At 54.9% G+C, this 27,086-nt stretch overlaps 1 protein-coding gene across 2 annotated transcripts in view; it reads left to right on the plus strand.

The window, feature by feature from the left end:
• CAMK2A (calcium/calmodulin dependent protein kinase II alpha) overlaps positions 1-19,312 on the plus strand; it is a 57,823-nt gene extending 38,511 nt beyond the window's left edge. Inside the window, exons 14-19 of one of the 2 annotated variants that reach the window (XM_082726270.1) lie at positions 4,220-4,252; positions 5,234-5,282; positions 11,562-11,637; positions 14,238-14,332; positions 17,911-18,139; positions 18,420-19,312. In XM_082726270.1, coding sequence (XP_082582396.1) covers positions 4,220-4,252; positions 5,234-5,282; positions 11,562-11,637; positions 14,238-14,332; positions 17,911-18,139; positions 18,420-18,423 — 486 coding nt within the window. In that variant the 3' untranslated portion in view covers positions 18,424-19,312. The remainder of the gene's footprint in view (positions 1-4,219; positions 4,253-5,233; positions 5,283-11,561; positions 11,638-14,237; positions 14,333-17,910; positions 18,140-18,419) is intronic. The other variant, XM_082726269.1, reaches the window with a different exon arrangement.
• Positions 19,313-27,086: the final 7,774 nt, after the last annotated feature.

Below are 27,086 nucleotides of genomic sequence, written 5' to 3' on the forward strand. Positions count from 1 at the left end.
GTGTGGGCTGGCTGGAATGGGCCCCTGACCCAGCGTGCACCCCAGTCCAACCCACAAAGCCCATGGAGGATGGATAGCCACCCCTCGTGGCTTTGGAACCCAGAGGCACTCACCCCTGTCAAGGCCTGCCAGTTGGGTGCCAAGAATCCCCTCCTCCCCTGACCCACCCCTGTCCGCACCCCTGATGCCCGAGCTACTTCCTTCCGCACCCTGCTAACCCCTCCTCTCTCTTCTCCCTCTGCTCTCTGGGGCCTGGCCCCGCCTCCCTCTCTGCAGCTCCCTTCTCCCCTGCCACTGGCTTGCCTTGTGGGTTCTCCTCTCTTGAGACCCTGCCTTTTTCTGGGCTCAGAGCCCTGCCTGGCCAGGACCCCAGGGCTGGGCTGTGCCCAGGATGCTGGAAGGTGTGGGATGCTGTCCAAACACAGCCACCCAGGTGGGCTGGTGGCTTCATGCTTCATTGTAGCAGTATTTGTGGTCTCAGGCCACTGGCTTTGGTTTGGGGGTCGTATGGGAGGGATCTGGGCTGGCTGGCTGGCTGAGGCCAGGATTTGGGTCTTCCTGCTGCTTTGAGCCCTCTGGGGGCTTGAGTTTCTTTATAGGTACAATGGATGGAGTGGGAGGAGTGTGGACTCCATGATTTCTAAGATTTAAGCTTTAAAAACAAAAAAGAGAAAGGAAAGGGAAAGAAGAGAAAGGAAAAGAAAATAAGAAAGCAACTAAACCCTACCAATCACTTTTCCTTCTCTTCTTGGGTACTTGAGGAATACAGAATTACTTGGTTATCAGCCAGCGTCAGTAGATTTCAAACTGAACTTCTTGGAGCTGGAAGGTTTGGGGGAGGCATCCTTAGCAGCGGATGGGGTAGAGTGGGATAATAAGGGGGTGGCTGAGCAGAGAAGATACTGGGCTTCTCACGCCCACTAGAGCCAGAAGAACTCCATGTAACGGACCTCGCAGTGGTTGAACTTAGCAGTTGGAAGCCTTGGCTGGTTATCTGACTCCCTTGAGCCCGTGTTTCCTCATCCGGGCAATGGGGTAAAAGGGTTTCCCACCTCCCAGGACTGCTTGTGAGGATGAAGGAAGATAATGGGTGTTGAAGACTTAGCAGGGGCCCTGGCATGGGGTACGTGCTTTGTGTTTTCTAGATTGGACTTTGACATAAGATTTCTCTTGAAAACAAAGTTTGATCAAGGAAGGATTCGGAAACACAGATCTAAAGCCAAACCAACGTATAAAGTTAACACCTGCTTATCCCAAATGCTATGACGGAATCCAGACTTGAGTTCTGGCTTACTTGCAGCTTTGCATTACCCATGAATCAAACTCTCCCCACCTCTAATTGGAAAGGGTAATGGGGGGATGTGCAATTTGGGGGGCCCTGTTTGGAGCAGCCGGGGCCCTCTCGGTCATAGTGTGTAGACACTGGGGGTGCTCAGTTCCCTGGGAAAAGTCATATGTCGGGAATATAGGGCGGAGGCCACAGGGCCTGTGAGCTCTGGTCCGGGTCAGCAGAGGAGGCGGGGGCAGATGGAGGGCTACCCCATCTGCTTGGCTCTTAGGTTGGCCCTGGCAAAGGGCTGACACAGAGCCACGGGTGTGAGGTCAAGGCCTCCCTCAGGCCGGGTCTTGGGACGAAACTCTCTTCCAGCTCCTCTCCAGGCCAGGCCAGGAGACAGAGGCTGTCTGAGGAAGGACATCGCAGAGCATGGTGGAACTCCAGCTAGTCACTACAGGGCTTACCAGGGGCCACCGCTGAAGGAAAAGCCACTCCTTCCTGTAGCGACTTCTCAGGGTGGCTTGGGTGTGGATGAGAAGACACCCAAAGGCTCTTCCTGGCCAGACTGTCTCTTCGTAGCTCAGCTTCCTGCCCTTTTGGGGGGCTGGAGGAGAGGAAGCCAGCTGGAAGATGAGAGTAACCAGGGACCCGGCTGGGGTTTGGGGAGCCTGGCCTACAACAGGTTGTTCTGGGGGTCCAGTCATGTGCTCCCCTATGAGTCAAGAAGCTGCGGGTTGGCCGGGCCCCATCGTCCCCTCCTTTGGAGACCTGCGTCACCAGTTCTGCTGTCTGTGCAAGGGGGAGGGGCCGGTGTTTGCTGGGCCAGCGAGAGGCTCACACGAGAGTGGGCCTTGGGGAGTTACACCATGAGCTCCTTTAACCAACCCATGCTTGGCCCCTGAGGGGAAGTATGCGTTCTTCTTACAACATGGTCCCTGGAGAAACCACTGAGGTCATGGAGGTGCAGTGGTTGCCAGAGGGAAGACGGGCTGGTCGGAACGCAGACGATACTAGGCTTTATGGGCCCATAGGGGCTTTTTGAGGCTAATTTTGACCCTACTTTATTTCTACCATCTTTGCAAACCCTAGAACCATGCTTCTACATGTGGTTCTGAGAGATGTGACTCTACTTGTGGTGAAAGACCCCGGTCGGTATGGGGTTATTATTAGCACCATCGTCACTGGTGATCCAGGGAAATCGAATCTTTCTGTTCCCGAGGAGCGCTGACCCCCCACCCCCACCCCTGCCACCTCTAAGCCTCTACTTCCATGAGGAGCGGCCGACTGCTCCTGCCCCTCAGCCCCACTCACTGCCCCTGTTGGTGTCCCATCCGTACCATCGTGACTCCTCTCCCCCATGTCCCATCCTGTCACTGTATGTCCGACTCTGATGCAGTCTCTGCTCTGTGTTCCCTCCTCGTGTCCCGCCTGGAACCCCGGCCCCCGTGTTCCTCAGGTTTCTGCTGACGGCGAGCTGGGAGGGCCTGTCCCCTCCCACGTACACTGTGCCTGGCCAGGCTCCTGCCAGGAGTGAGGCCGACCGTGAGGGCTGGCTGCAGGTCTCACTGTCCACCCAGCTGGGGCAGAGGCAGAGGCCGTGACCCCTTACACAGGCCGATGCCCAACGAGCCGCTTCTGCCACGTCTGTGGGGTCCCTGGAAGGAGAACTCAGGATCTTGGGCTCCTGGCGCTCAGACACTCCTGGATCTTGGAGTCAGAAAGCCCAAAATTAGACCCAAGGATCCTCAGAGAATAGCCAGTGCCTCCCCCAGGGCAAAGGCCCACCCTGAGGACATCTCAAGTCCTTCCCTACACACACACACACACACACACACACCACTACAGCAAGGATAACAGCCTCCAGGCCTCTCAGAAGGAAGGGCGTCCGTCAAGGACCAGCCGAGGCAGAGAGCAGTCAGACCGCAGTGTCTGGAGACCTGCACAGAGGGGAAAGCCTGCACTCGGGGGTTCCCACCTCCGCTCTGCTCCTGCCCAGCTGAGAGACCTCGGGCAGGTCACCGCCCTTCTCTGTCAGTGTAAGACCCGTAGCCTTCTGCAAATGCGAGTCTTTACGACTCCTATCTTAGAGTGAGAGAACAAGAAGACAATGTGTCCTCTGTCTTTCTCTGCTCCCTTGGTTCCATGGCCAATAACATGAGTGAAGCTGCAAATCTTCCAAACGCTGGACGAGGTGGGATGGCAGGGCTCAGCTGTGTGTCTGGCCGTGCCTCAGTTTCTCTGTCAGCGTAAGGGAGCTGAACAGGCCTGTCGCTGGGAAGCTGGGACCAGAGGCAGGATTTCAAAGGCCACTTAGAGGACTGTCCATGCCCAGGGCTGCTTTGACTTCACCTGGGGATACTGTTTAAAAAGCAGATGCCCCACCCCAGACCCAGTTATTGAACTCCTTGAGGGGGGCTGGTTATGTTTCTTTTCTACAGGTTTCCCAAGGAACTCTGACACCCAACCAAACCAGGACTGGGGTTCTTTCAGTAGAGACACAAGGGGAGGCAAGGAGGAGGCATTGGGCCTCATCTCCAGACCTGAGCACCTTTGGTCCTACAAGAATTTTGGCTTCCAGAGGCCTCTGGCAACTGGCGTCCAAGACCCCGTCAGAACTTGATGTAGAGGGAGCGCTGGTCCAAGGGAGGCTTGGCCGGAGCTTGCTGGTCAGATGGTGAGCCCCAGGCAGCTGTGCATGAAGCCCCCAAGAGCTTCAGGCTGAAAGAGGACTGGCCCTGCTAGGGCAGCTCTTGCTCATGGCCCTGACTTCTTGCCCCACTGCCATGCTGGCAAGGAACCTTAGAGGATGACCGTGAGGCCCATCATCCTTCCAAGCCCGCCCCCCTACTGTCGTTCGTTTCTTTGCTCCCTGCCGTTTCTCTGCTCCCTGCCGTTTTCATGCTGTGTCTTTTCCTGTCCCATCTCTTCTCCTTGTTTTTCCAGAAAAGAAAGTCCAGTTCCAGCGTTCAGTTAATGGTGAGTGTCTGCCGTCTCCCAAACGCCGGTAAATGCTGGGCCTCGAACCCTCGCTCCTGCCTCCCTCCTGCAGGCTGCACTGGGAACCCGGGGCGGGGAGAGGCTGCTCAGGGCGTGCTTGGTACGTGTGCCTCGTGTGACAGTCTGTGTGTTGCGTGTGCGTGTTGTTTGCGTGTTTCTGTTGACACCTCCAACTCCATGGCCCAGACCAGCAGCCTGGCCGTAGACCTGAGGACCTCCTCAGGTATGAAGGTTGATTTGAACCCCATCCCACGTCCAGCCCTTGGCTTCTTGCTTCTCCCCGCCCTCTGCTCTGGAACTCATCTCAGGGCTTGGTTTGTGCCAGGTGCGGCGCGGGGGGGCTTGGTTTGGCCAAAGGAGTGGGCGCCCGAGAGGCCCTTCTTGAGCTTCTCGACGCTCCCCAGGGCCCGCCGGTGGCAGCGGAGCCACCAGCCCCTGTCTTCTGTCCAGGGGTCCCAGTGGTGGCATGGCGGCCCACATCCCTCTTCTTCTGATTCCGTGGCTGTCTCCCCCAGCTGTGTGGTTTTTCTGCCCTCGAAAAGCCCAGCCTCTCTCACACTGGGCCTCCCCTCCTCTCTCTCTTCCTCTCCTGCTGGTGTGTGTATCCCTTCCCCATTCTGTGGCCACCATGAGCCTCTCTGCTCTCCCACACCCCGTCTTGGCTCCCTCAAGCAGACAGGGCCGGGGAGCCCTCCCAGCCCTTCCAGAAAGGCCAGGGATCTCCTCGCACCCATCCCTTCACCCACGCCCCCTGCCACCTGCCACCTGCTTAGCTGGGCCCTCCCCCTCCTTAGGCTCAAGAGTCTGGCAGGGTCTTCAGGGCAGCGTCTGGATGGCAGAGCCGGTGAGGCTGACAGAAGCCGGGCCGCCGCATCAGGCAGCCAGGGGGCAGCCCCCGACGGGCCGAGCCTCTTCTGCTCGCCAGCAGGCGCTCACCACCTCCCGTGTTCTCTTTGGCAGGAATCTTCCGAGAGTACCAACACCACCATCGAGGATGAAGACACCAAAGGTAGGGGGGGCCTTGCCTTCAATGTCTGGGCCCCCCGGGGCCTCCCGGCAGGCCCCCTTCCCTGACAGCCCCGGCCTCCAAGGGCCCCAGGGCCGAGCTTGTGTCCTGCTCCTCCACAGAGACCCTGGCTGTCGCCCCCTGCAGACTGGGCAGTGCCACCGCAAGACACTGCTTCCCGCGTGAGGTACTCGGGCTAGGGGGCACAGGCGGACTTTGCTTCCTGCAGGGGTGGTGTGCTTAAGTTTAGGATGTTTTAGGGGGCAGAACATTAACCTATTCAGGTCACAAACGTATCATGGTGGCAGACATTTTCTTTTTGAATTTTTTAAAAAATGAGTTGATTTTAGGGGGCACCTGACTGGCTCCATGGGTGGAGCGTGCAACTCTTGATTTTGGGGTCATGAGTTCAAGCCCCACGTGGGGCGTAGAGCTTACTTTAAAAATAAATAAACAAAAAAATAAATAATAAATATGAGTTGATTCTAAGAACATGAAGCGAAAAGAAGAAGGGAAAGGAAAGCAAAAATTCCGAAAATTCAGTTGAACTGGAGCATTGCCTAAGACCAACCCCCAGTGGCTGACAGTCCCCACAAGCCTTCAGATGGAGGGGGGAGCAAAATCCTGAAGTACTGTGACCGGCTTAGTAAGAGGGGAGCTAATAAGGACGATACCAGGAATCGTGGACACCCTTTGCAGGGTACTTGCTATGGGCTAGACCGGGTCCAAGTGCTTTCTATCTACCTGAACTGTGAGGTAGGTACTGTGATCGAGCCCATTCTACAGCCTGGGAAACAGAGGTTGAGTAAATTGGCCCAGGGTCCCCTAGCTCCTAAGGCTGGAATTAGGATTTGAACCCGGGCAGCGTGGCTCCAGGACTCCACGCCTGGTAGCCGTGGCTTACAGGTTGGGTGTATGGCAAACATGCTTGGAGTTGGAGGAGGAAGGCTGAGGGTCACCTTCTGCTCAGGGGACCCCAAATCGTTGGACGAGTTAGCGATATCCTGCCGTCCTGTCCACACCAGCCATCCTTGGCCCATGGAACAGGGAGACTAGCCAGGGTGGGGGTTCTCACACTCAGCACATGTCAGAGACCCCTGGGGAGTCTTTGCAACTTAGAAGAACACCACTGACCTGGAGAGATTGCAGCCATACCAGGGTAGACATTTTTCCATTTGAATATCGACCCCTAGAAGAGCACAATGAAGGGGCATTTTGTTACGTAACAAATATTTCTGCACAATTGCACAGTCCGCCTCTTAAGACAGTTTGGCACACTGAACACCATGACTCCCTCCACACATTGCCCGGGGGCCGCGGAAGGTCAGCTCCACACTGTGTGTATCCCTGTGCAGTCATTCCCCACCGGGCCGTGGGGCCAGTCACTCCATCACCACAGCCCAACACTAGAACACACCAGTCTTCCACGACAGAACTAGGCACGACCTTTTAAAAACCGACAATCTTATAGAAAAACTCCCCACTGGGGTCAGGTGTGAATTCTAAGTCCCTCAGGTGTGGTTTTCCAACCACATCCCTAGCCCTGCCCCTGTGGACTCTGTGGTGAGCCAAGACATGGCATTTCCAAGACTGTCCCCACATTTAAGGCTCACTGTTCTAACGATAAAAGGCACTGGGATTTTGAAAAGACCTGTTAAGGCCTTGTGATGCTGGGCTCAGAGCAGACAGGGGTCGTAGAGGTGAACTGGCTCTATGCTTCTTCATGGCAATCCATTTGCTGGGTGACTTTGGACAACTTACTCAACCTCTCTGAGCCTGTTTTCCTTCGGTAAAGAGGGGATGATAATGGTAACAATCTCAGAGGACTGCTGTGCGGATGAGATGAGAGGCTGCGTATACAGTGGTTTCACAGTTTTTGGCACTGATCGCAGTTTAATAAATTTCAATTTCTTTTTTTCAAACTGGAACTTACAGCTAAATGACAGGAAGCCACATGGAGTTGTCTTGGAGCATCAGTTTTACTCAAAGATTATTTTAAGACAGATATTTATATGTTAGAAATATTTGGAAAGAAATGTGAGATTTGTATGTGTTATAAATGTGAACGTGACCCATCAAAGACATTCTCCCCCTAGGGTAATGGCTCTGGGTGGCATCCTGAGGCCTCACACTTGCTGTCATTAGACTCCGCTCTGGAGAGATCAGGATGGGAAAATTTGTGGAGTCTTAGATTTTAGTTCACCTGTACCCCTGTTACAGAGGAGCATCTCAGGCCCAGAGAAAAAGGGCAAGTCCAGGTTATCGATGGCAGAACTGGGGCCCTGTTCCCTTCCTCAGTTTTCCCCATGTAAAAGGCCATGTCCAATAGCAGAGACACTGGCTCAGCCAAGAGCTTCTCCCTGTGTTTGGCAGGAAAGAGGAGCCCCGTGCCTCCCCTAGCTTCTTCAGGCCTCAGAGAAAGTTTCAGAAAAAAAACACTTTCTGGTGTTAATTTGTTAAGTCTTCTCCCTAAGTGAGAATAGCAGCTGGTGGGATAGATTCTGACCTAACATTAAAGTTAATTAGAAATGTCATCCTCCAGGGAACAATTTCCCCTGAGCAAAGAAAGAGACATTAATATTTCAGGGCACCTCAGGCTTAATGCACAGGCCTCTGGCCCTCTGAGCTGTGTGGACGGGGCTCTGCCAGGCTTCCTTCCCACTTCCCTAACTCCTACTGGTCAGTGCCATGAAAAATTAATTTCTTCCCCAACCCAAAAAGCTCTCTCAGAATCTAGGCAGAGACCTTCTGGGAAATACTGGCCAGGAATGCTGATTCCATTTTAGCCTCAGCATGCTGTGAGACCTTCAGAGAGTATCTTAACCTCTCTGGGGTCTCAGCTTTCCCACCTATATAGGAGCACTCCTAGACTGCATGGGTGAACACCTGGCAGATGAGAAATGCTGGAGGTTGCTGCTGAGAAGCCGCTGAATGAATCTCTCACATAGAACAGGACTGCTGAGGACAGGGAGGGGAATCAAAACCAGAGTGAATTTCTCCAGCTCTAGGGAGCACCAGACTCTCAGATCTTCTGTCCCAGAGTTGAAGCTACTAGGGAGATTTCTGCCCACTAGACTTCCACTGTTGTTAAACTTGATGTTCTGAGTGGCTAGAAGCACACCAAGTTAGGCATTGTCTCTGGATGCGTTAATAGAAGTATAGTGTCCAGATTTGAGGAGCGGATAGAGAGTGCTACCCCAGACCTGATATTCTGCAATATTCAAGCCACATTGAGGATTGTGTGCTGACACTCAGAGAGGCATTTAAACAGCTCAGGGACCCCAAAGAGTGGATGGCCAGCTTAAATCAGATCCTACAAACCCTATCCTGGAGGCTTTTAGCCTTAGAAAGAGAAGACTAGTAGAGGGGAGAGGGCATAGGGTCTGAGGAAGCGGGTGCATACTCTGGGGTCCCAGAAGGCAGAAAGGGGAAGAGAAGCATAACAAGGGGCTTTCAGAGGGGAGGGTCTGACTTAACAGAAGAAGAAGCTGGGTGCAGAGGGAGAGGGGCCTGATAGTGTGTCAGGCTCCCTGGCAGGCTACAACCCCCAAAGTTTCAACCAAAAACAGAACCATCATGTCTCAGGCTGCTGGGAGGCATCCTTGCCCTGGCTAGAGACCAGAGGCTGTCCTCAGGGAGAACTTCCAATTCGGAGATTTCCAGATGATAACAATCATCGCTCTTATTCACGGGCTGCCAGGCACGGCTCTAAATGCTTTATATTGCACACCATTATTGACATAAATGAGTTGATAGAAAGGGCTTGGAGCAATGGCTGGTTCTTAATGAGAAGCATACATGTGTTTGTTATTTCTACTGATGCATTCTTGACTCGGTTCTCAGAACCACCTTGTGAGGTAAGTACTATGAGAAGCTCCATTACACATATGGGAAAACTGAGGCATGGGGAAGTATAAGCAGCAGAGTTGGGTTCCAAACCTAGGGAGTCTGACTCCAGAATCCAGGCCCCTGACCGCTCTCCTAGCGTCTCCGGGGTGGCAGTGAGATGGAACCCACAGGAGTTAGGGAATGTCACGGACTCATGAGATGTCAGGCTGGAAGGAGCCTTAAAGTCTGTGCAGAGAAAGCCAGGAGGTGGCCCAGGTCCCATGGCTTGCCAGGAGCGTGTGGACCTCTCTGGATCACCACCCTGCTTCCGCATGGGAGTGGAATGCTGTGTCACCTGGCAGAGATGGGTGTCTTCCTGCCCTCAGTCTCCATGAAGGAAGGCAAAGTTGGGCAGCAGGCCAGGCTTTTGGGCTCCAAGGGACAGAGACCACCTGGCCACTTGGTAGATTCCAGCACACAGGGCAAAGACAGCAGCCCTGGGCCCGGTTCCGTCCACTCACTGATTGGCTCACCCCTGCCTCCTCTGCCCCCACCCCAGGCGAGGCACCCCCGGTGTGAGCCAGCAGAGCTCACGGTCCAACACAGGCTCATTCCCAGCCCTGGTAAATCTGAGCAGAGCCAGGAGATCAAGAATTAGCCCCTCACTGTGCTACTGACATTGAAGATGGTGACTGTTACGTCTATGGGACACCCACCATGTGCCAACAGGCATGCTGGGCACAGGGCCCCTGCCTTGAGGAGAGTCTGATGGGCTTTGGAGCTGCAGACTCTGGTGGGAGCAGTCAGCCCGCTGCAGCAGACAGTCACCCTCTCTCACCTGTGCTTTGCTCATCTCTGATGTGGCAGTGAGGGCCACATGAAGTCATGCCGTGAGGCTTCCAGATGCTTCAGGCTGAGCAGTACAAAGGCTGGTATGCTCGTTCGTGCGGTGGTAACGCCTGTGGACCCAGGTCTGTTCCAGGCCAGGGCGTCCAGTGCAACAAAGGCAGCCACAGCCTAGCTTCCACGGAGCACGTATCTAAGTTGGGAGATAGACAAGCATACGGGCCTCACTTGGCAGGGAGCATGGGGTGGGGGGCGTGGGGGTCCTGGGGAAAAGGCCCTGGGCTGGAAACCAAGCCCTACACCAAGGTGTTCTATGTCCTTGGGCAAGTCAGCCCCTTCCTGGGCCTCCATCTCCCCCATCATCTGAAAAAAAAATGGTCATCCATTTCCATCATCATCTGGAGGCTGAGGCTCTGGTCCCTAAGGTTTCTTTCAGCTCGGATGTTGTAGGATTCTGTGTCCCCTGGGCCTGAGGTGAGCTTCCCGGCATCAGGGGTGGGGTGGCAAAGGCGGTGATGAGGAAAGAGGCAGAGACAGGGCCTCAGCCTCCAGATGATGTTCCCCTCCCTCCGTCCCAGACTGAGACACGGCCACGTGGCTCAGCAGAGGCTGCTCCGTAGGCCAGCCAGCTGACTGGGTTGGAAGTGAAGCATGGGCCCGTGTGAAGACAGCCTGCCCCAGGGAACCATGCCAGGCTTCTGGTGGGACAGTCCCACTGGGAGCCAGGACACTGGGCTCCAAATTCCTCTGTCTGCGAGGCTCAGACTCCACGTGTGTCATATCGGGGGTGCTGGCCTTGCTGACCTCCTGGGGTGTCTGGGAGAAGAGGGTGAAGTCTATCTGGTACTCCCGTCTGGGTTCGGCACTGAAGGGATGAGAGGTGGTGCTGTTTCCATTTCACAGCTGGGAAAACTGGGACTCAGAACAGAGCCCTTGTCATGAGAAAGCTGATGGCCTAAGCCTCTACCAGAAAGAGCCATTCGTCGTGTTCTGGGGGTGGACAGCGGAGGCCAGGTCTCAGCAACTGGGATTCATGATGCCTAGAAAGTTCTGAATCCCTCCATGCCTGATTCCTACATGGAATCAGGAATTTTGCTCCACGTGGAGCAAAAGGCTCACCCAGACCTAAGGGAGCAGTAAGCCCTAAGACCTTCCTTAAGGCCCCCAGTTTGGGCCCGGGGGGGAGCCCTGGTTCGTGGCTGCTAGCGACAACCACCACTGTTGACCCGGTTTTGATTCAGGTGGCAAAGCAAGGGGACGGAGTAGTGTATTTTGGAGTCAGCTTGTCTTCCCATGAGGCCTAATGTCAGAATGTCCACCATGCATGATTCACTGAGGCCAAGGCTGCCAACCGGGACGCTGACTCTGCCCTTTGCAGCTGAGGGAAATTTCCCACTCTTCTCCACCTTTCTGGGCCTCAGTTTCTGCTTCTGTGAAATGGAAGTAATGGTACCTGCTTCCCAGGGATAATGTGAGGCTAACCGAGACCGTCTGTACAAGGCCCTCAGGTCCCCACACAGGGTCTGGCACATGACAGGGACTCAGAAAATGGTAGCTGGTGCTTCGTTATATTACTATCATTTCTCTGTGTCTCCTCCTGCCTTGCAGTGCGGAAACAGGAGATTATTAAAGTGACAGAGCAGCTGATTGAAGCCATAAGCAATGGAGATTTTGAGTCCTACACGTGAGTCGGCTGGGTCCACTCTGCATGTCCTGCCTGGATTGTGGCTCAGGGGGGCGCTAGTGGCTAACTTTGGGGGTTCTCGTCTCCAGTCCTCATTTACTCCCTCTGCATGTGCCATGAACCAGACTGAACTTTTTGCGTTTGGACTTTCTGCTTTAATGAAGCTTTCTGTTCACAATATTCTGTATCTCGGTTCTCCCTCATCTCCTCCTCCTCACGTCCTCCTCCTCATCTCTTGTTCCCCAGAAGGAACTCCAACAAAACTCCTTTGCTTCCCCCACCACAGCATGGGCCTCCTCAGGAGATGAGCGGGGGAAGGAGGGGAGGGAGGCGGGCCTCTCCTCAGACCTGCTGTGTGGGCCTGTTCCTCAGCCTGGACCTCCTCAGGCCTCTGACCTCAGGTGGGCAGAAGCAGGCAGGAATCCACAGGGTGCATCCTCCAGTGAGCAGGGGTGAGGAAACGAACCTCGAAACAGAACCTTAAGTCCTCTGGGGAATAAGGCCAAGTGTCCAAAAATAACATAAATGAAACAGATGGTATGAGATGTCCCCTACCCATCTGGACCAGCCTTTCAAGGGGCGGCTGTGTGCGAAGGCTGGGCTGGAGCGCCCCCTAGTGTCCACCCAGAGCCTGCATGGTTGGGCCCAGAAGCCGGCCCACCCCAGGGAGAGGGAGGATTCTGGGCTGAGCTCTCAACCTCTCAGCTAGATGCTGACAAGACCCCACATATGATTTTTGGTGGATAAAAGCTGCCATCTAAGGTAGAATAACCCTGCCTTGGGTTCGGGTGAGGTGGGAACAATTTAACTGGGATCTGGGTCTTGGGCAGCTGGTTCCTGGTTTCCTCGGTGTCCAGGACCTTAAGTTTGTCTCCCAAAGGCTTGGCAGGCCAGGTGCATTTTAATTGTGGGAAGGTTTCAGCAGCAGCAGCAGGTGGCAAAGCCCCAGCAACCCACTGCTTCTGTTGGAGGAACAAGGACTCTGGAAGGTACAGGTGTGGGACGGAAGCTGCATGGACGCGTGTGTGCACGCACCTGTCCACATGTGCACGTTTGTGACTGTGTGCATAAGGGGTGTGGCTAGGCATGTGTGCACACGTGCACCCAGGTAAAGCCTAAAAGTACAGAAACATAGCACTAAACAGGTCCTGCTGGCAGCCCTTCTCAAGATAACTAAATCAGACCCGGGAAGAGCCCAAAACTATCTCTGGAAGGATACAGCCAGAGAGGGAGAGCAAGAGAGGTGGTTTCTATGGACCCCAAACCCCTCCCTGCAGTGCCATTTCTGGGGACCCCCCCCCCCACCTCTGTGATGTCATTCTCCTGTCATGTGCAGCCTACCCTAGGTTCTGACCCCGTGCCATCACCTCTGGAGCCACTGGTGTCCTGAGTCTGGCCCTGAGTAACCCGTGCTTACTGAGCCTCAGTGTCCCTAGATCTGTAATGGAGTTGGAACAGGGGGTCTCTGAGTCACTTCAGAGTCAGAGACCCCAGAGACTTCCTGGAGAAGGGCTTCTCCCATGAGGGGCTCAGTCTCCCCAACACTTGGGGCTCAGACCCCCAGACTTGACGATTTCTGGAACTGAAGGGTCCTGAGTATCTTATATGGTTTGAGCTGGGCCCCCACCCCCCACTAATCCGTTTGGAGAATTTGGGGTGCTGAGCCGAGAAGCGAGTTGTTTGGGGTCACATGGACAGGGACAGTCAAGGAAGAACAGGGTTAGAGTGGCCTACACTTCCCACAGTGCCCAGATCAGACAATGCCGGGCCCCATACCTGTCCTCCCGTTGTCTCCTGTTCCTCCCCGGCTTGGGATCTTTGCATGTCCGGAGGTACTTCCTGTCCCCGGCTGCACTGCCACTGTAACAGGGGTCTGTGTTGTGCCACAGGTCCCAGAGGCCTGGGGGTGGGGGAGACAGTTTTTCCTTCCTCAACCTGACTGTTAGGGTTCCCCAGAAGGCTGAGACCTGGAAGGGAGCTCTGAGCCGTAAATACATGCCTTCCTCCCAGGCATGACTTCATGGAGGGCTACTTTCCTCACATTACAGAAGAGGAAACCGAGGCTCACGCTGAGGGCAAAAGGGGCACCTTTAAAGAAGCAAAACGCACCCCCTCCAGGGACATAACCTCCTCTGGGAGCAGAGGTCACTTTCATGTGAAGGAAAAAGTCCTCCCCTGTGCCCTCCCCCACCCCAACAGGAGGGCAGATTGGCCTGGCTGCCCTGGGCAGGAAGATGCGATGTAGAGACAAGCCTGCAGGCTGAGTGACCCCCAGCCGGCGCCCGAGGGCTACCCACGACGCTTTGCAGTCCCTTGCAGCGCTCTCGCTTGGTGCTGGGGGTCTTAAAACCAGTGAGTGGCAGGAGCTGGACCTGCACCCAGGCTTCCCAGGTCTATGTGGCGCCCCTAGTGGGCGGTGGGTGCCTCACGGTGCAGTTGGCAAGCCTGTTCCTCCCCCCACTGACCGCATGGAGCCTGTGAGTCTGGCTCGATCACTTCAATGTCACAGGCCCGCCCTCCTCCGGTCCAGGCCCCTGGAATGAGAAGGTGGCCCCAGGAGGCCACCCCAAGCCCTCTTTTCTCTGACTTCCTCCCCCTAGGAAGATGTGTGACCCTGGGATGACGGCCTTCGAACCCGAGGCCCTGGGGAACCTGGTCGAGGGCCTGGACTTCCATCGATTCTATTTTGAAAACCGTGAGCAATCCCTTCTCTCTGGGGTGCCTGTTGTCTGCTCTCGTTCCATGTCCTGCCGGATGGCACAGCAGGGTGACGGGCAGGGCCCCCGGGGCAGCTCAGGAGCCCGCGAAGAGGAAGATCCCGTGTGGACAGGGGTTGGTACCATCTTGGTTCCCTCTCATAACCCCGGGCCCGTCCGACTGCCAGTTGTCCCTCCTGTGGCTGAGGATGGGGACCTGGGACAAGGGTGACAAGCCCTCCCAGCCCTCTCCTGTCCCTGCCCCGGCCCCTGCCCCTGGGAGGGTGTGGGGATGGCCTTTATTCTCAGTTTCCAGATGAGAGAGCTTTCCTGCCTGGACATATACCCATGTCACAGCCATCTAGATGTCTGGGGCCACCCCAGCTCTTCCAACTGGTCACAAGCAGGCTGGTGGGCTGTTATGCCTGTGGGTGGGCAGTCTGGGGAAGAGGGGACCCGAGCTCACACTGCTGTGCCCCTGCCTGTGTGTCTAGGTCTCTGTCCGCATGTCTGTCCTTCCTGGGCCTCTCCTCTGCAGGAGAGACCCTGGCAGCTTTGCAACTAGGGGCTGTCAGGGGGCTGAGGCTGGGCCTGACCTAGGGCGCTTTCTGCCTGTGTCCATGTCTCTCCTTGGCCAGGGGTCAGACAGGGACGAACCAAAGCACGTTCAGGGTCGACTCCTCTAGCTCAGGACCTACAGGAAGGCCCTGAGTGGCATATCAAGGTACCCCAAGGGGAAGGCATATACCCCTAAGGCTATGCAAGATGTTTTCTGGAGCACGTGGGCACCGCTTGAAATAGCACTGTTCGCACAGTGAGAAAGCTGGTACCTTGCTCAATTCTCTTTCAATATGTGCAACTTCATCAGGGGGGCAAGGCTCAGCTGGGCGCTAAATCAGACTGTACCTTACAGACCAGAGGAGCCAAGAGTCCCCTCAACGAGCTGAGAAGGAAGTTACCTTTTCCCTTGATTAATCAAACTCTGATGCTCCAAGGATAGCAGGGGAAGTTAAATTTTCATGTGAAGATGGGTGGCTGGACCCTAAGTTTTCTCCATTACCCTGGAGTTCCCTGGCTCCTCTCTATATGGGTCTGTCTTCTGGAGGTGCTGGTTTCCCAGTGTCAACTCCCCAATCCCCAATGAGCAGAGCAGAAACCAGGCTGAGCTGTCTCTAAAGGCTCCAAGATGGGAACACAAAGAGAAGGCTGAACTAGCTCTTGGCCTGGGTCCACACCAAGGGCCTCATCACAACACTGGCCCCTTGGACTCTAGGTTTGAACGCCAGCCGGCCCATGAGTGCAAGACCCAGAGTGACTTCTTGGCCCAGGCCAAGTCCCAGCATCCTGCCTGTGTTTCTCTGCTGGAGGACCTGGCCTTTCTCCCATGCTGCCTATAAGGGTGGGCGTTAGAAGGCCACGGTCTCTTCAGAGATACCACATTAGGATGATCCTTTTTTATAAACGTCCCCCAGAACTCCAGCCCCTGCCAACAACAGCGAGGCCCCCTCAACAATGTTGAGCTTGTTCATCTCTTCTGAGATTGTTCTAGATTGTCCTAATTCAGTCCCATCTGGAGACTGACTTCTTTTAGGTTCTATTGCATTTTTTTCGGGAAGTGGCCCAGCTTGAGACAAGTCAGATTGCTTTTCTGGACCTCAGTTTCCAGATGTGTTTAATGGAGGCATTGACCTAGATGGTCTTGGGTGCCTCCAGCCCTGGTTGTTGTCGAGGATGCTTATGGAGGCCTCCTTGCATTTTGTAGGAGGGCCACTGAGTGACCTCTGGTTTCTGAGGTCACTCCCAAGCCTATAATGCAAAAGCTCTACCTTCACTGAGAGCCCACAGTCTGTTAGTCTGCATATGTAAGACTCAGTGATTTGGTGTTGCGCAGACAAAACCTGGATATAGTGTGATTATAATATTAGGGATGCTTTTGGCAGTTCAGGGAAAAAAAAAAAGACATTTTACATTTCCTAGGAAACCAATGGCTCACAAACTTGGCTGGGCATCAGAATCAGAGGGTGCGGAAGGGGAAGGAGGTTTTCGAATAATATAGATTTTTGAATTGTCATCTTCAAGAGAGGAGATGGGCAGTGTATTTTTTAAAGTGGTTCTCTGTGGGATTTGAACCTGCCTTTGGGCTACACAAAGAGAAGGCATGAGGGTTCCTCTGAAGCCTGGGCCCCTCATGACCCCAGTCCAGCCCTTCCCTGGGTCATTGTCTTTCTGTGCTTTTGTTTTCTATCTTGCTGAAAATATGGAGAGTTCCTAGAACTAAAATAATTAATAATAATAATAATAATAAATAATAATTGTAATAATAATAGTGGCTCACATGCTTCATAGAGAAAGCTGGCTTCAGGTACCTTTCTCAGTTCTGTCATGATTACAAGAGTTATGCCTTTCTGCTTGACTCTGGAAATCTCCATGACCTCACCCCATGACCACCAATTCTATCCTTACAATTCCAAGATCCTAGGATTCCTCAATTTTAATATGAACCAGGTTTCCATAATGCCATATGTCAGGAGTAGGGGTTGCAGATCAGGGGTCCATAGGCCATATCTAAATGACATATATGCTTCGCGTGGTCTACATGAGGTTTTAAATTTGAATTAGTGGCCAATAATAAAAATGAGGCATTTCACATAAAAATTCAGATATCTAGATTCTCCTCAAAAATCAGGTGTGGCAATGTGGGTTCCCTTAAAGCTGATGCTTGAACAACACGGGTTGGACCTGTATGGGTCCACTTCTACACACATCTTCCCCAGACCGGCCCTGTAAATGCATTTCCTTTTCCTTGTGATTTTCTTAATAACAGTTTCTTTCCTCTAGCTTACTGTATTTTAAGAACATAGCACAAAATACAAATAACATACAAAATGTGGGTTAATCGACAGTTGATGTAATCGGTAAGACTTCCAGTCAACAGAAGGTTGTTAGCAGTTAAGTTTTGGGAAGTCAAAAGTTATATGTGGATTTTCAAGTGTGCAGCGGGGTGGGGGTGGGGTGCGGTGCGGCTAACTTCCCTCCCCATCATTGTTCAAGGGTCAGGTTCTCACAGAGGGCCCCCAGGGAAGCTGTGGACAGGGCGCCCTCTGCAGGTGGGACAAGGTGTGCTATTCACCACAGTCTCCACCGCTCCCTATAGGTCACTCCCTGACCCAGAGGCAAAAGGTCTCTTGCTATTTAGCATCTTATACCCTGCTCGCCCTCCTCGTTTATGTACTTGTCTGGCCTCTGTAGGGAACCTGGTTTTGAGACTCTGGTCTAAGTTCATCTGAGTCTACACTCATAGCCCTATACTTCCATGCGTCTGAGATCCTGTGAATCTAAAATCCCATTCCCCTGTGTTTAAAGAATTGGCATGTCTGAAGTTCATTGTCTCTAAGCTGGGATCTGCTCTAGCCATCTGGAAGTTCTGCCTGGACTCCTAGCTGAACCCCTCCTGTGGAAATGAGGCAGGCGGGGGGTGCCTCTGCTGAGAGGGTCGCTGGGAGACGGGGAAGTGAAGGAAGGGACGCAGGAGGCCCCCCGTTGCATCTCCTCTGCCCCCTCCCATCCCCACCTCCAGTGTGGTCTCGGAACAGCAAGCCCGTGCACACCACCATCCTGAACCCCCATATCCATCTGATGGGCGACGAGTCGGCCTGCATCGCCTACATCCGCATCACACAGTACCTGGATGCAGGCGGCATCCCCCGCACGGCCCAGTCGGAGGAGACCCGTGTCTGGCACCGCCGGGACGGCAAATGGCAGATCGTCCACTTCCACAGATCTGGGGCGCCCTCCGTCCTGCCCCAGTAAGAGCTCCTCCTTCCTGCCATCTGTCATGTGGGACAGTCTGAAAGAATGGGGGGACGGTGTCAGTCTGGAGGGGGCCATGTTGGGGAACTTGGGTGCTGGAAGGCCATGGGGTGGGGGCTGGAGACCACGGGGAGGAGAACAGACCTGCAGGTTCCCGGGCTGGGGTGGGGGGCTGAGCGGGACCCACCAGAAGCAGCTTCAACCCCGTCTAAGGATGGGGAAGGGGCTGCCCTCAGAAACACTTGCATTACCCCCAACACATACAATTTCTTACAGCTGAAGGACCAGGCCGGGGCCCTGGACCGCAGAGATTTACTCTTCGTTCATGGAATGTGGCTGCTGGTTCTCCCACTCGGATTTTGCTGGAATTCCCCCAATCACGTCACCTCACTACCACCACCATCACCATCACCGTCAGAGCTACGTCAAAAAAATCCTGCCTGCTCACAAAAGCTATCACGACTTCCGAGCAAATGGCACATCTCCCTGCCACCCCCTGTCCCTTTCGCTCTGTGTCACCTGCCAGGGCAGGTCCTCCTCAGGACTGGGTGCCCCCGAGGGTGGTATGGGGGGGGGGGCTCCCCTCTGGGTGCTGGCTCCGAGGGCTCCCCCTCCTGGCTGTCGTCGGCCTGGTCTTACCTTGGCTGTAGGCCAGAATGCCGAGCTGTGTGTCCCCCGAGCCGCTGAGGAGAAGGAGGGGCGGAATCAGGAGGAATGTGGCATCCGCCCCCCATCTCCCTGTCTCTCCCTTCCAAGGTCCCCCCAGCCCCGTGAGCCAGCCTCCCCTGTGGGAGAGGGTGAGAGAGGCGCCGACGCCAGGAGCCCCCACCTCGCACTGCCTCCCTAGCTCCTCCTTCTCCAGTCCTGCTCGTCCTCCTGTCCATGCGGACCCTTCTCCCTCCGTGTGTGGAGTGCGATCCTCTCAGGGTGCCCCCACTCTTTCCTTCTGCCTTCGGCTGATGTTTACCTCCAACAGTAACGCCCATTCCACCCTTCCACCAGTCCCGGAGAATTCCAGCTTCGTCCCCCCAGAGGGAGAGAATCTGATTGCTTTTTGGGGGCAAAGAAGGCGCGTTTAGGTACCACTCCTACTTGGACCGCATGCCTTTTTATAGCCAAACTCCTGTGTGTTTCGTAAATGGATTTTGCGTTCATGGATATTTATGTAATAACTAAACCTCTCAAATTATTGTGAGGAGGGTCGGGCCGGGTTGGGAAGGGGTGTGGGAAGAGGGGTGAGGGGTAGATTTTTTCTGTTCTAGGTCTTTTTTTCTTCTTCTTCTTCTTCTTCTTCTTTTTTTTTTTTTTTGTGGTTTTTTTTGTTTTGTTTTTTTGCTTTGTTTTGTTTTTGTTTTCATGTCATCTCTGAGATTCACTCTGTCACCTGTGGTTATCTGGGTCCGAGGTGGACTCAGCCCTGGGTGGGGTGGAGCGCCTCGCTGACATTTTGGTCCCAAGGTTCCTTTCAGGACTCTAGAAACACCAGATGTTAGTGCTAAGAAACAGCAAATCAGGGCAGAGAGAGTGGGGGAGGTTGTCAGGACAGAAATATCTTTTTTTTTTTTTGCTTGCCTCCCAAACTGAAGTTCCTACTAGGACGCTTCCCAACTTCCCAGGATTTCATCCCACCGCATCCGTGTGTGCCCCCCCCCGCACTCCCCAGACTTTGGGGGTTCACGAGCATGTGTCTTCATTGCCTCTCCCCTCCTCATCTGCTGGCTCAAGCAGAGCACTGGAATTTCTCCTCTTCACACCTCGTCCTGCAGCCATGGGTTCGAATCTCTTTCTTTTCTTTTCTCTTTCCCTCTTCCCCGGGATTGACTCTGATGTGGAATGCCTTGGCACGTCCACTAGGATCTACTGTCTGCACTGTTTTCTTTGCATGACTTTATATGCAGTAAGTATGTTCAAAAAAAAAAAAAAAGAAAAGAAGAAAAACATTCAGCAAAACCAATCTACATGTTTTGGACAAAAAAAAAAAAAAAGAGGTTGTATTCTCAGTGTCCAACTCGGAATTATGTTGCCGCCTCTCTGTGCTTTTTGGCCTCTGTGTGGCCGTGTTCTGCCAGCATGAGATACTGTCCCCTCTGGAGGATTTTAGGGGAGGAAGAGCCACATCCCCCCGGGGATCTGGAGGAGGCTCTGGTTCCCCCGAACCTCTGGGGAGTCCTGGGTGTTGACTGGAGGACTGGTGGGGATGTTTGATCTGGGACTTTTTGAGTCTTCCCTGATCATGAGATGTCTGCTGGGCCCTTTTCTCCATAGCTGCTGCCCTAGGGACAGGTGAGGCAGGCTGGACTGGGGCTGCAGGCCAGGAAAGAGGCTGCCTGGGCTTCCTGCTCTCCAAATTGGTTGATCACTGGCCTCTATCCTTGGCAGACACCCTGCTGCCGAGGCCCAGGGTGTAGGGACTTAGCCTGCTCCGGGTCCAGAGGGCTTCCCACTAAGGCCCAGTGATCCCAGCGTCCCAGCAGTAAAACCGCCTGCCTCCCTTGTGAGCTGCCAGCTCCCACAGCAAGCCCCAAGCCCAACGTGAAGGTGTGGCCTTCACAGGGGATGCAAGACCAAGCCTGGTCCCCTTCTCAGCCTCAGTGTCCCCATCAGTTAAAGGGTTAAATATTCCTGCCCAGCCTATGCTGCAGGGCTGATTGGGGAATCCAATGGGACAGTGAGGTGAAACCCAATGTACCTGTGAGAACTGACAGGGTTAGTCACTGGCTAGACTCCTGCTTCATTCTGAGCCTGGCCAGCCCACCACTCCCGGTCCTGCCCCTCATTCCCCTCTTTGGTGCCTGTCAACTGCTCATTAGCAGTGGACTGCGGGCAAAGAGCCATGCTTTGGGGGTTAGTAGGATTAGGATTCCATTCCCTGGTCTTACCAGACTTGCTATGTGACCTTGGGCAAGTCCTTTTCTTGCTCTGGCCCTGGGTTTTTCCACCAGGGGGAAATGAGCTGGAGGACCTCAGTGTCCTGATTCTTATTTGCTGGCACGCCTCATGCCTCCTATCCACTGTGTCCCATTCCAAGTGCCAGAGAAATGGAGGCAGGTCCCTACCCCAAGAGGAGACGGCTCCCCCAGAGGAAGGCCACTCCGGTGGGTAGGAAGTCAGTCAGCGTGGACCACAGGGCATTGGTGCCATCCTGAGGCCCAGGCAGGGGAGGCTGGCAGACACAGCGGCCCAGAGCCCACCCCCACCAGACAGTGAAACTCTGCTTCTCTAAAACATCCTGTAGATGCAAAATCAATTAGTCAATCAATCAATCAATCAATCCAGACCTAAGACCAGACCTAGGCTCCAGCATGCCAACACCTCTATAGGAAAGTATTCTCCCAGGACTGTGCGCCCCCAGGGCACTAATCCTGGCCTCCTGTCACCCAAGGGGAGACCCTTTGGGGGATGTGTTTGCCAGACTCCCCGTGCTGGTTTCTTTGTTACTATTTGTTTGGGGATTTGTTTCAGTTCTTCCTTTCCTTTCTTTCTTCTTCTTCTTCTTCTATTTTTTTTTTCTTTTTTTAAAAATATGTGGCTGTGAACTTGAATGACCACTGCTCAAAACTTCTGCTATTGGGTGGGAGGGGGGAAGAAGGGGTGTCTGTTTTACTGGTGTTTTCAGTGCAATAAATAGCTACCAACTTCTGCGCACTTGCTGTCTCTCAGTCTCCGCCGAGCAACCACACTGGGTTGGGGTGGGGGGGGGTGTTTGTTTCCTGTTCCAGATCTCGCTATTTGCAAAATAAAAGCCAAGGTCTCCTTTCTGATTGGGCCAACTGGGTCTCATGCTCAAGACTGAACCAATTACAGTGGGATTATGCCTGGACCCTGTGGTCTGGCCTTAGAACCAGGGACGAGGCTGGCTTTCTCTCAGCCACACCAGGGGCCCTGTATCCAGAAGAAGGGGGAGGTTGACGCGGGTTGCCGCAAACAGCTGGCCAGCAGCAAAGTCTCTCGAAGGGGTCCTGGGGGTAAGGCTCTTTTCCTCTAGGCCTTGGATTCCTTGTAAAATGAGAGTTTTTTCCAGAAGTCCCTCCACACTTATTCTCCTCCCTCAGCCCAACCTCACAGACAAGCCGCCAGGCCTCAGAACTCCTGGAGACTAGTTTGGAGAAAGGGGTAAGGGGAGAGGTCCCTCAAAACCCACACACTGGACTGAGTGCCTGGGACAGGGGCCCTGGGGCTGGAGAGAGGGACAGGACGAGAGACTCCACTGGCCAAGGGGCGGCCCCTGCCACAGCAGAGGCCAGTGTGGTTCTCTGCGTCCAGGCTGTCAAGTGGAGCCAACGTGTGGATGCAGAGGCCTTGGCCCTTGGGCCACGGCGAGGTGACCACCCATCCTGGTTTGCTGACACAGGACAGTCCCAGGCAAAGCAGGTGAGCTGGTCACTTAGCCACGCAGCCCCCTAAGTTACCTGGATTCCACAGCGCCAGGGGGATGTGCCTTCTGGAGCCCACAGTCCCCTCTAGACCATGCTCAGGGTGTCTGGGACTCCAGATTCCTGCACCAGCCACTTCCAGAGTCCATCCCCACTGCTGGTGTGCAGAGGGGCCGGCGAGGCGTGTGCCCTTTGCACACACAGGACGGTCTTCACAGCGAGAACAGAGGCCAAGGATGCGAAGGGCCAGAAGGTGGGTTGCAAAGGGATGTGGGGCCTGGAATTGGGATGCTACGCCCAGACTTCTCCCAGCGCCCGGATTTCTCCCAGCTCCGCCTTCCCGCGGACTAGAGACCCCTACTTGGGCGGGAGGAAGGGCCTGAGGGCGGGCCAAGGGTTCATGCTGCTATTGCAGATACAGACCAGCAGGTGGCAGCGCAGGAACAGGTTACAGGCAGGCCGTGGGCCCTGAGGCTCCAGCTCCCAGTGAACGTCAAGAAGTACCTTTGACTCTCAGAAAGTACCAACTCCACCCAAAACGCTACTGTTACCTGACAGGAGCATGACCCCTCAGTGTTCACGGAGTACTTTCACAATACCTCTTGTGTCAGAACAGCCCTACCCTGAAAAGGAAGACAATAAGACTCAGAGGCAAAGAGGCTTCCTGCCAGACGGAACCAGGGGTCCCTCCAGGGCCTCCAGTGTCCCAGAGCTTGTCTTCCTGTCTCTGAACAGCCAGCAAAGTGTGACTGGGGTTCTTAGGAATCTCCTCTCTTTGACCCTCCATTCCTTCCAGCGACCGCCCGTAGTCCCTACCTCCCCACTGCCCACTTACTACGAAACCCACTGACTCCCTTGAGCTAACTCTTCCTTCACGCCAACGACTACGCACCCCTACGCTTTGGTGTGTGCTCGCACAGTCCTCAGTTCGCCCATCCACCGGCCACTGCGTTTCTCTTCTGTTCATTCCACGTTGTAGGGCAGAGGGAGGGAACCTGGCTGGGATGGCCCAGGGTGTGAGGAAGGGGGATGGGTTTCAGAATTTTAGCCCCTCCAAACACCTGCTGGGGTCTGCTGCTGCCAGCTGGGCTCTAAGTAAAACTCAGTGATGAGTGGGACCTGTCTCTTGTCCCCAGAGAGGCCACCCCAGAGAATGAGCCACGCGGTGACCCAGAGTGCACGGTGGGCTGGGGTGGGGGCTGGGCCTGGAGATGCGAGGTCTATCAGAGCCAGAGGAAGGAGCAGAAGCATGGCAATGACTGGAGGTGCTGGGGAGGCCTTGTGCCCATGCTCAACAGGGTGAAATGGGGGGTGGGGTGGAGGCAAGGCAAAGTCTGAGAGCCCAGAACAGTGGATCAGGTAGGGGTGGGGAGAGATGAGGCTATGGAGGAGGCTGTGGGAGGCCAGAGTGACAGAGTGGGTCCCAAATTTCCTTTGTTGTGGATGTGCTTTTCTGGGGCACAGGTAGGTCCCCAGCAATGGAAATGGCCTTCACCAGACCCTAAATCCTTTAGGAAACATCCCCCAGCAGGTGCTGGGAGTGTTTGTACAGGGCAGGGTAGGGCAGGACCAGACCTGTGGGAATGGCCCCTGCTCCTTGTCCTTCCTCCTGGGATAAGCCCTACCCTCCCTCCTCCATCTGGACCTACCAAGGTCTCAGAAGCCACCTTCCTCTGGGCATCCTGGCCTTACCATCCTTTCCTGGGCTTTGGGCCACAGCCAGGGGATAGATGGAATGATCTAGAAGTTGACTACTTTCACCCAAGGAAAAAAGGAGAATTACCATCATTCTCTCCCGGTGTGACCCTGAGTGAGTTCCTTTTCCTCTCGGGACCTCAGATTCTTCACGTTACAATAAGGGGGTTGAACCTGTGGTTTCCCCAAATACGGGAACTGTGCTGGCTGCTGCAGAATCCCCCAGGGAATAGGCTAAAAATACAGATGTTTAGACCCTACCCTCAGGGGACAGGATGCAGGAAGACTGGGCTGGTCTCCAGGCAGCTGTAGTTCAGTAAGCAGTCAGTTCGGGAATTCTGCACCCAGCACCCCATTCCCAGTTCCCACAGCCACACTGGGAGCTGGAAGACCAGTTATCAGCGAGCCCCACCCCAGGCTTCCCGCTTCCCCACCCACTCCCCTGACGCAGCTAGATCAATATTGACCATTGGCCCCTCCCCTGCCCCTGCCTCCTGCCACCCCAATGCCTAAAACTCTGTGAGACCCTGACCTTGGGTCAGTGGAGTCAGGGTCAAAGCCAGCCTTGGGGCCTGGAGGATTTTAGGGCTGCCCTACTACATTTCATCAACACCTCCTGTGGCCTTGGCAGGAGCTCCCCGTCTGTCACAGAAGCCATTAGAGCCCTTAATCATTAACTCCATCCAGCAAGAGTGGGCGATCCCAGAACCCAGCTTTGAGGAATGGACACTGTTCCCCTCTGTGGCTCTCCAACCCATCCATTTTATAGATGGGGACACCAAGGCCCCGCCTCCAAGGCACTCTGCCATGGAACGGGAAGGTGCAGCTCACCCTCTGCCTGCCATCATTGCCTGACCCTGGCTCTGAGCACACCCATCCCCGCCCTCCTTCCCCCTTTACTGGTTGGAGGCAGGAGCTGGGCCTCAGTTTCTTGATCTGCACAAGGGACAGGAGGCTCGTGAGAACCATCCCATTACAGGGCTTCTACCTACCACGGTTTGCACTACACCCTGATTTTTTTTTTTTTAACTATGCACTGAACACCTGTATTATCCCACTTTATTCCCTGAAGTGGGGAAGGCTATTGTCCACATCTTCCATCTGAGGATGCTGGGGGTCAGAGGTGAAGCAGCAGATCCAGCTTTGCTCTGACAAGCAGAGTCCAAGCTTGCCTTGGCTCCTGTTGGCTCTTGTTCTCAAAGGGAGGCTGTTCGCAGATGCCATGGACATCAGGGGCAGAGGCTTTCTTTCCCTCAAATAGAAAGCAACCCTGGATGGGGCACTGGGAGGAGGCCTCAGTATGGCCAAAGGGGGTGGACTGCTACCCTGTCCCGGGGCAGAAGGTCAGGCTGCAGGAAGTCAGGCGGAGACAGAAGGGGGGCGGGGAGGGGGACGGCGGGTGGAGTGCTGGCCAAGGATCCACGGGCGGGCAGGCAGCCCTGGACGCCCTTCCAGGGCAGGACCAGCGTCAACAAGGCCTCAGGCCCCAGAGGGAGTGGCCTGGAGCTCAAGGAGCCAAACTTTCCATGAGCCACCGGCAAAAAATGAGTCTGGAGAAGAGTGTCCACCGCAAAACCGTAGGCTCAGCAACCCAAGGTCACGTGAAATTCAGAGGGGCCGGGGCTGTCTTAACTCTTTGCTGGCTGTCGCTAGAGCCACCAGCACACTGCTTTCAGTTGCTGCTGTGTTGGGTAAAGTTGTGAGCAGGCGCTGTGGGTCCCCAGGGCCACACGGCCAGGGAGGGGCAAAGCTGGGAATGAAGCCAGGCCTGTGTCACTGAGTCGTCTGAGCCCCCTCCTTGATGCCCTGCCATGGTCCCAGGGGCTGGGGGACTGGGGAGAGCACTGTAAGTGTCTTAACTGCACAGAAATGAAGGGGGTTGTCTCTGGGCTGTCACAGCTCCCCAAATGTAGGGCTGAGCCGGCTCCCTGAACACTCCAGGAGCCCATACCTGATGGGGAATGGAGGGCATGTGGAGGACAGACCTAAAAGGATGGCTTGGGGTCCCATGGATGAATGGGGAAGACACTGGAACAGGAAGCCTGGGCCTGCTCAGGGCACCACAAAAGGTGAACTTGGCTGGGGTGGTAGGAGGGAACACAGGGGGCAGGACCTACTGAGAACCAAACACAGGTGACTGTGTGACCCTGGTGCTGTTGACCCTGACTTGACCTTGGGAATATGGCTGACCCTAATGGTGTGGGGCCCTCTCCCCTGCCCTCTCCTGCTCCCCTTCCACCTTCGGCCTCCCAGATGTTTGCTCTCACGGATCATAGGCTAGAAGGGACTGAGGATGATCAGTGCCCCATCTCAGCGCTTCCCAGGGACCCCCAAGAGCACACCATCTCTCGTGAGTCCTCGAACATTCCTAGAAGAGGAATGAAGGGCCCCAGGACACTCTCTCCACACCTGAGCCAGGTACAGATGCTGCCTCCCAGCCCTTCGCTGCCCCTCCACCAGCCCTGAGTCTCCCCAGGTCAGGGGGCCACGGACACAGAGATCAGCTGAGAAGGAGAGCAAAACACTGATTAGGGGTGGGGACCCCGGGCCTGGCCCCAGCTCCCATACGTTGTCACCACAGGCCACAGCCCTGCTAATCCCCAGTCTCTGCAGAGCCAGAAAAATGAGACATTTCTCACAGAAATCCAAACTTCCAACTTCTTTCAAAAAGCTGGGCTATCTGGCAACCTGGGTCCATGCTTGCAGGGGACGGCCTCCCCGGAAAAGAGGCAGGCTTTCTTCTCTCGTGCGCCAGGTCCCCACCACTGACTCATCACGGCCACCCTCTCTGGGGACCAGTCACCACCTGCTCTCCCGCTCACACCTACAGCTTCGCTCACCTGGCCGCTCAGCCTGGTTCTGCAGGCACTGGGCT

Source organism: Mustela nivalis (assembly GCF_964662115.1).
Source record: "Mustela nivalis genome assembly, chromosome: 3".
NCBI classification, from domain to species: Eukaryota; Metazoa; Chordata; class Mammalia; order Carnivora; family Mustelidae; genus Mustela; species Mustela nivalis.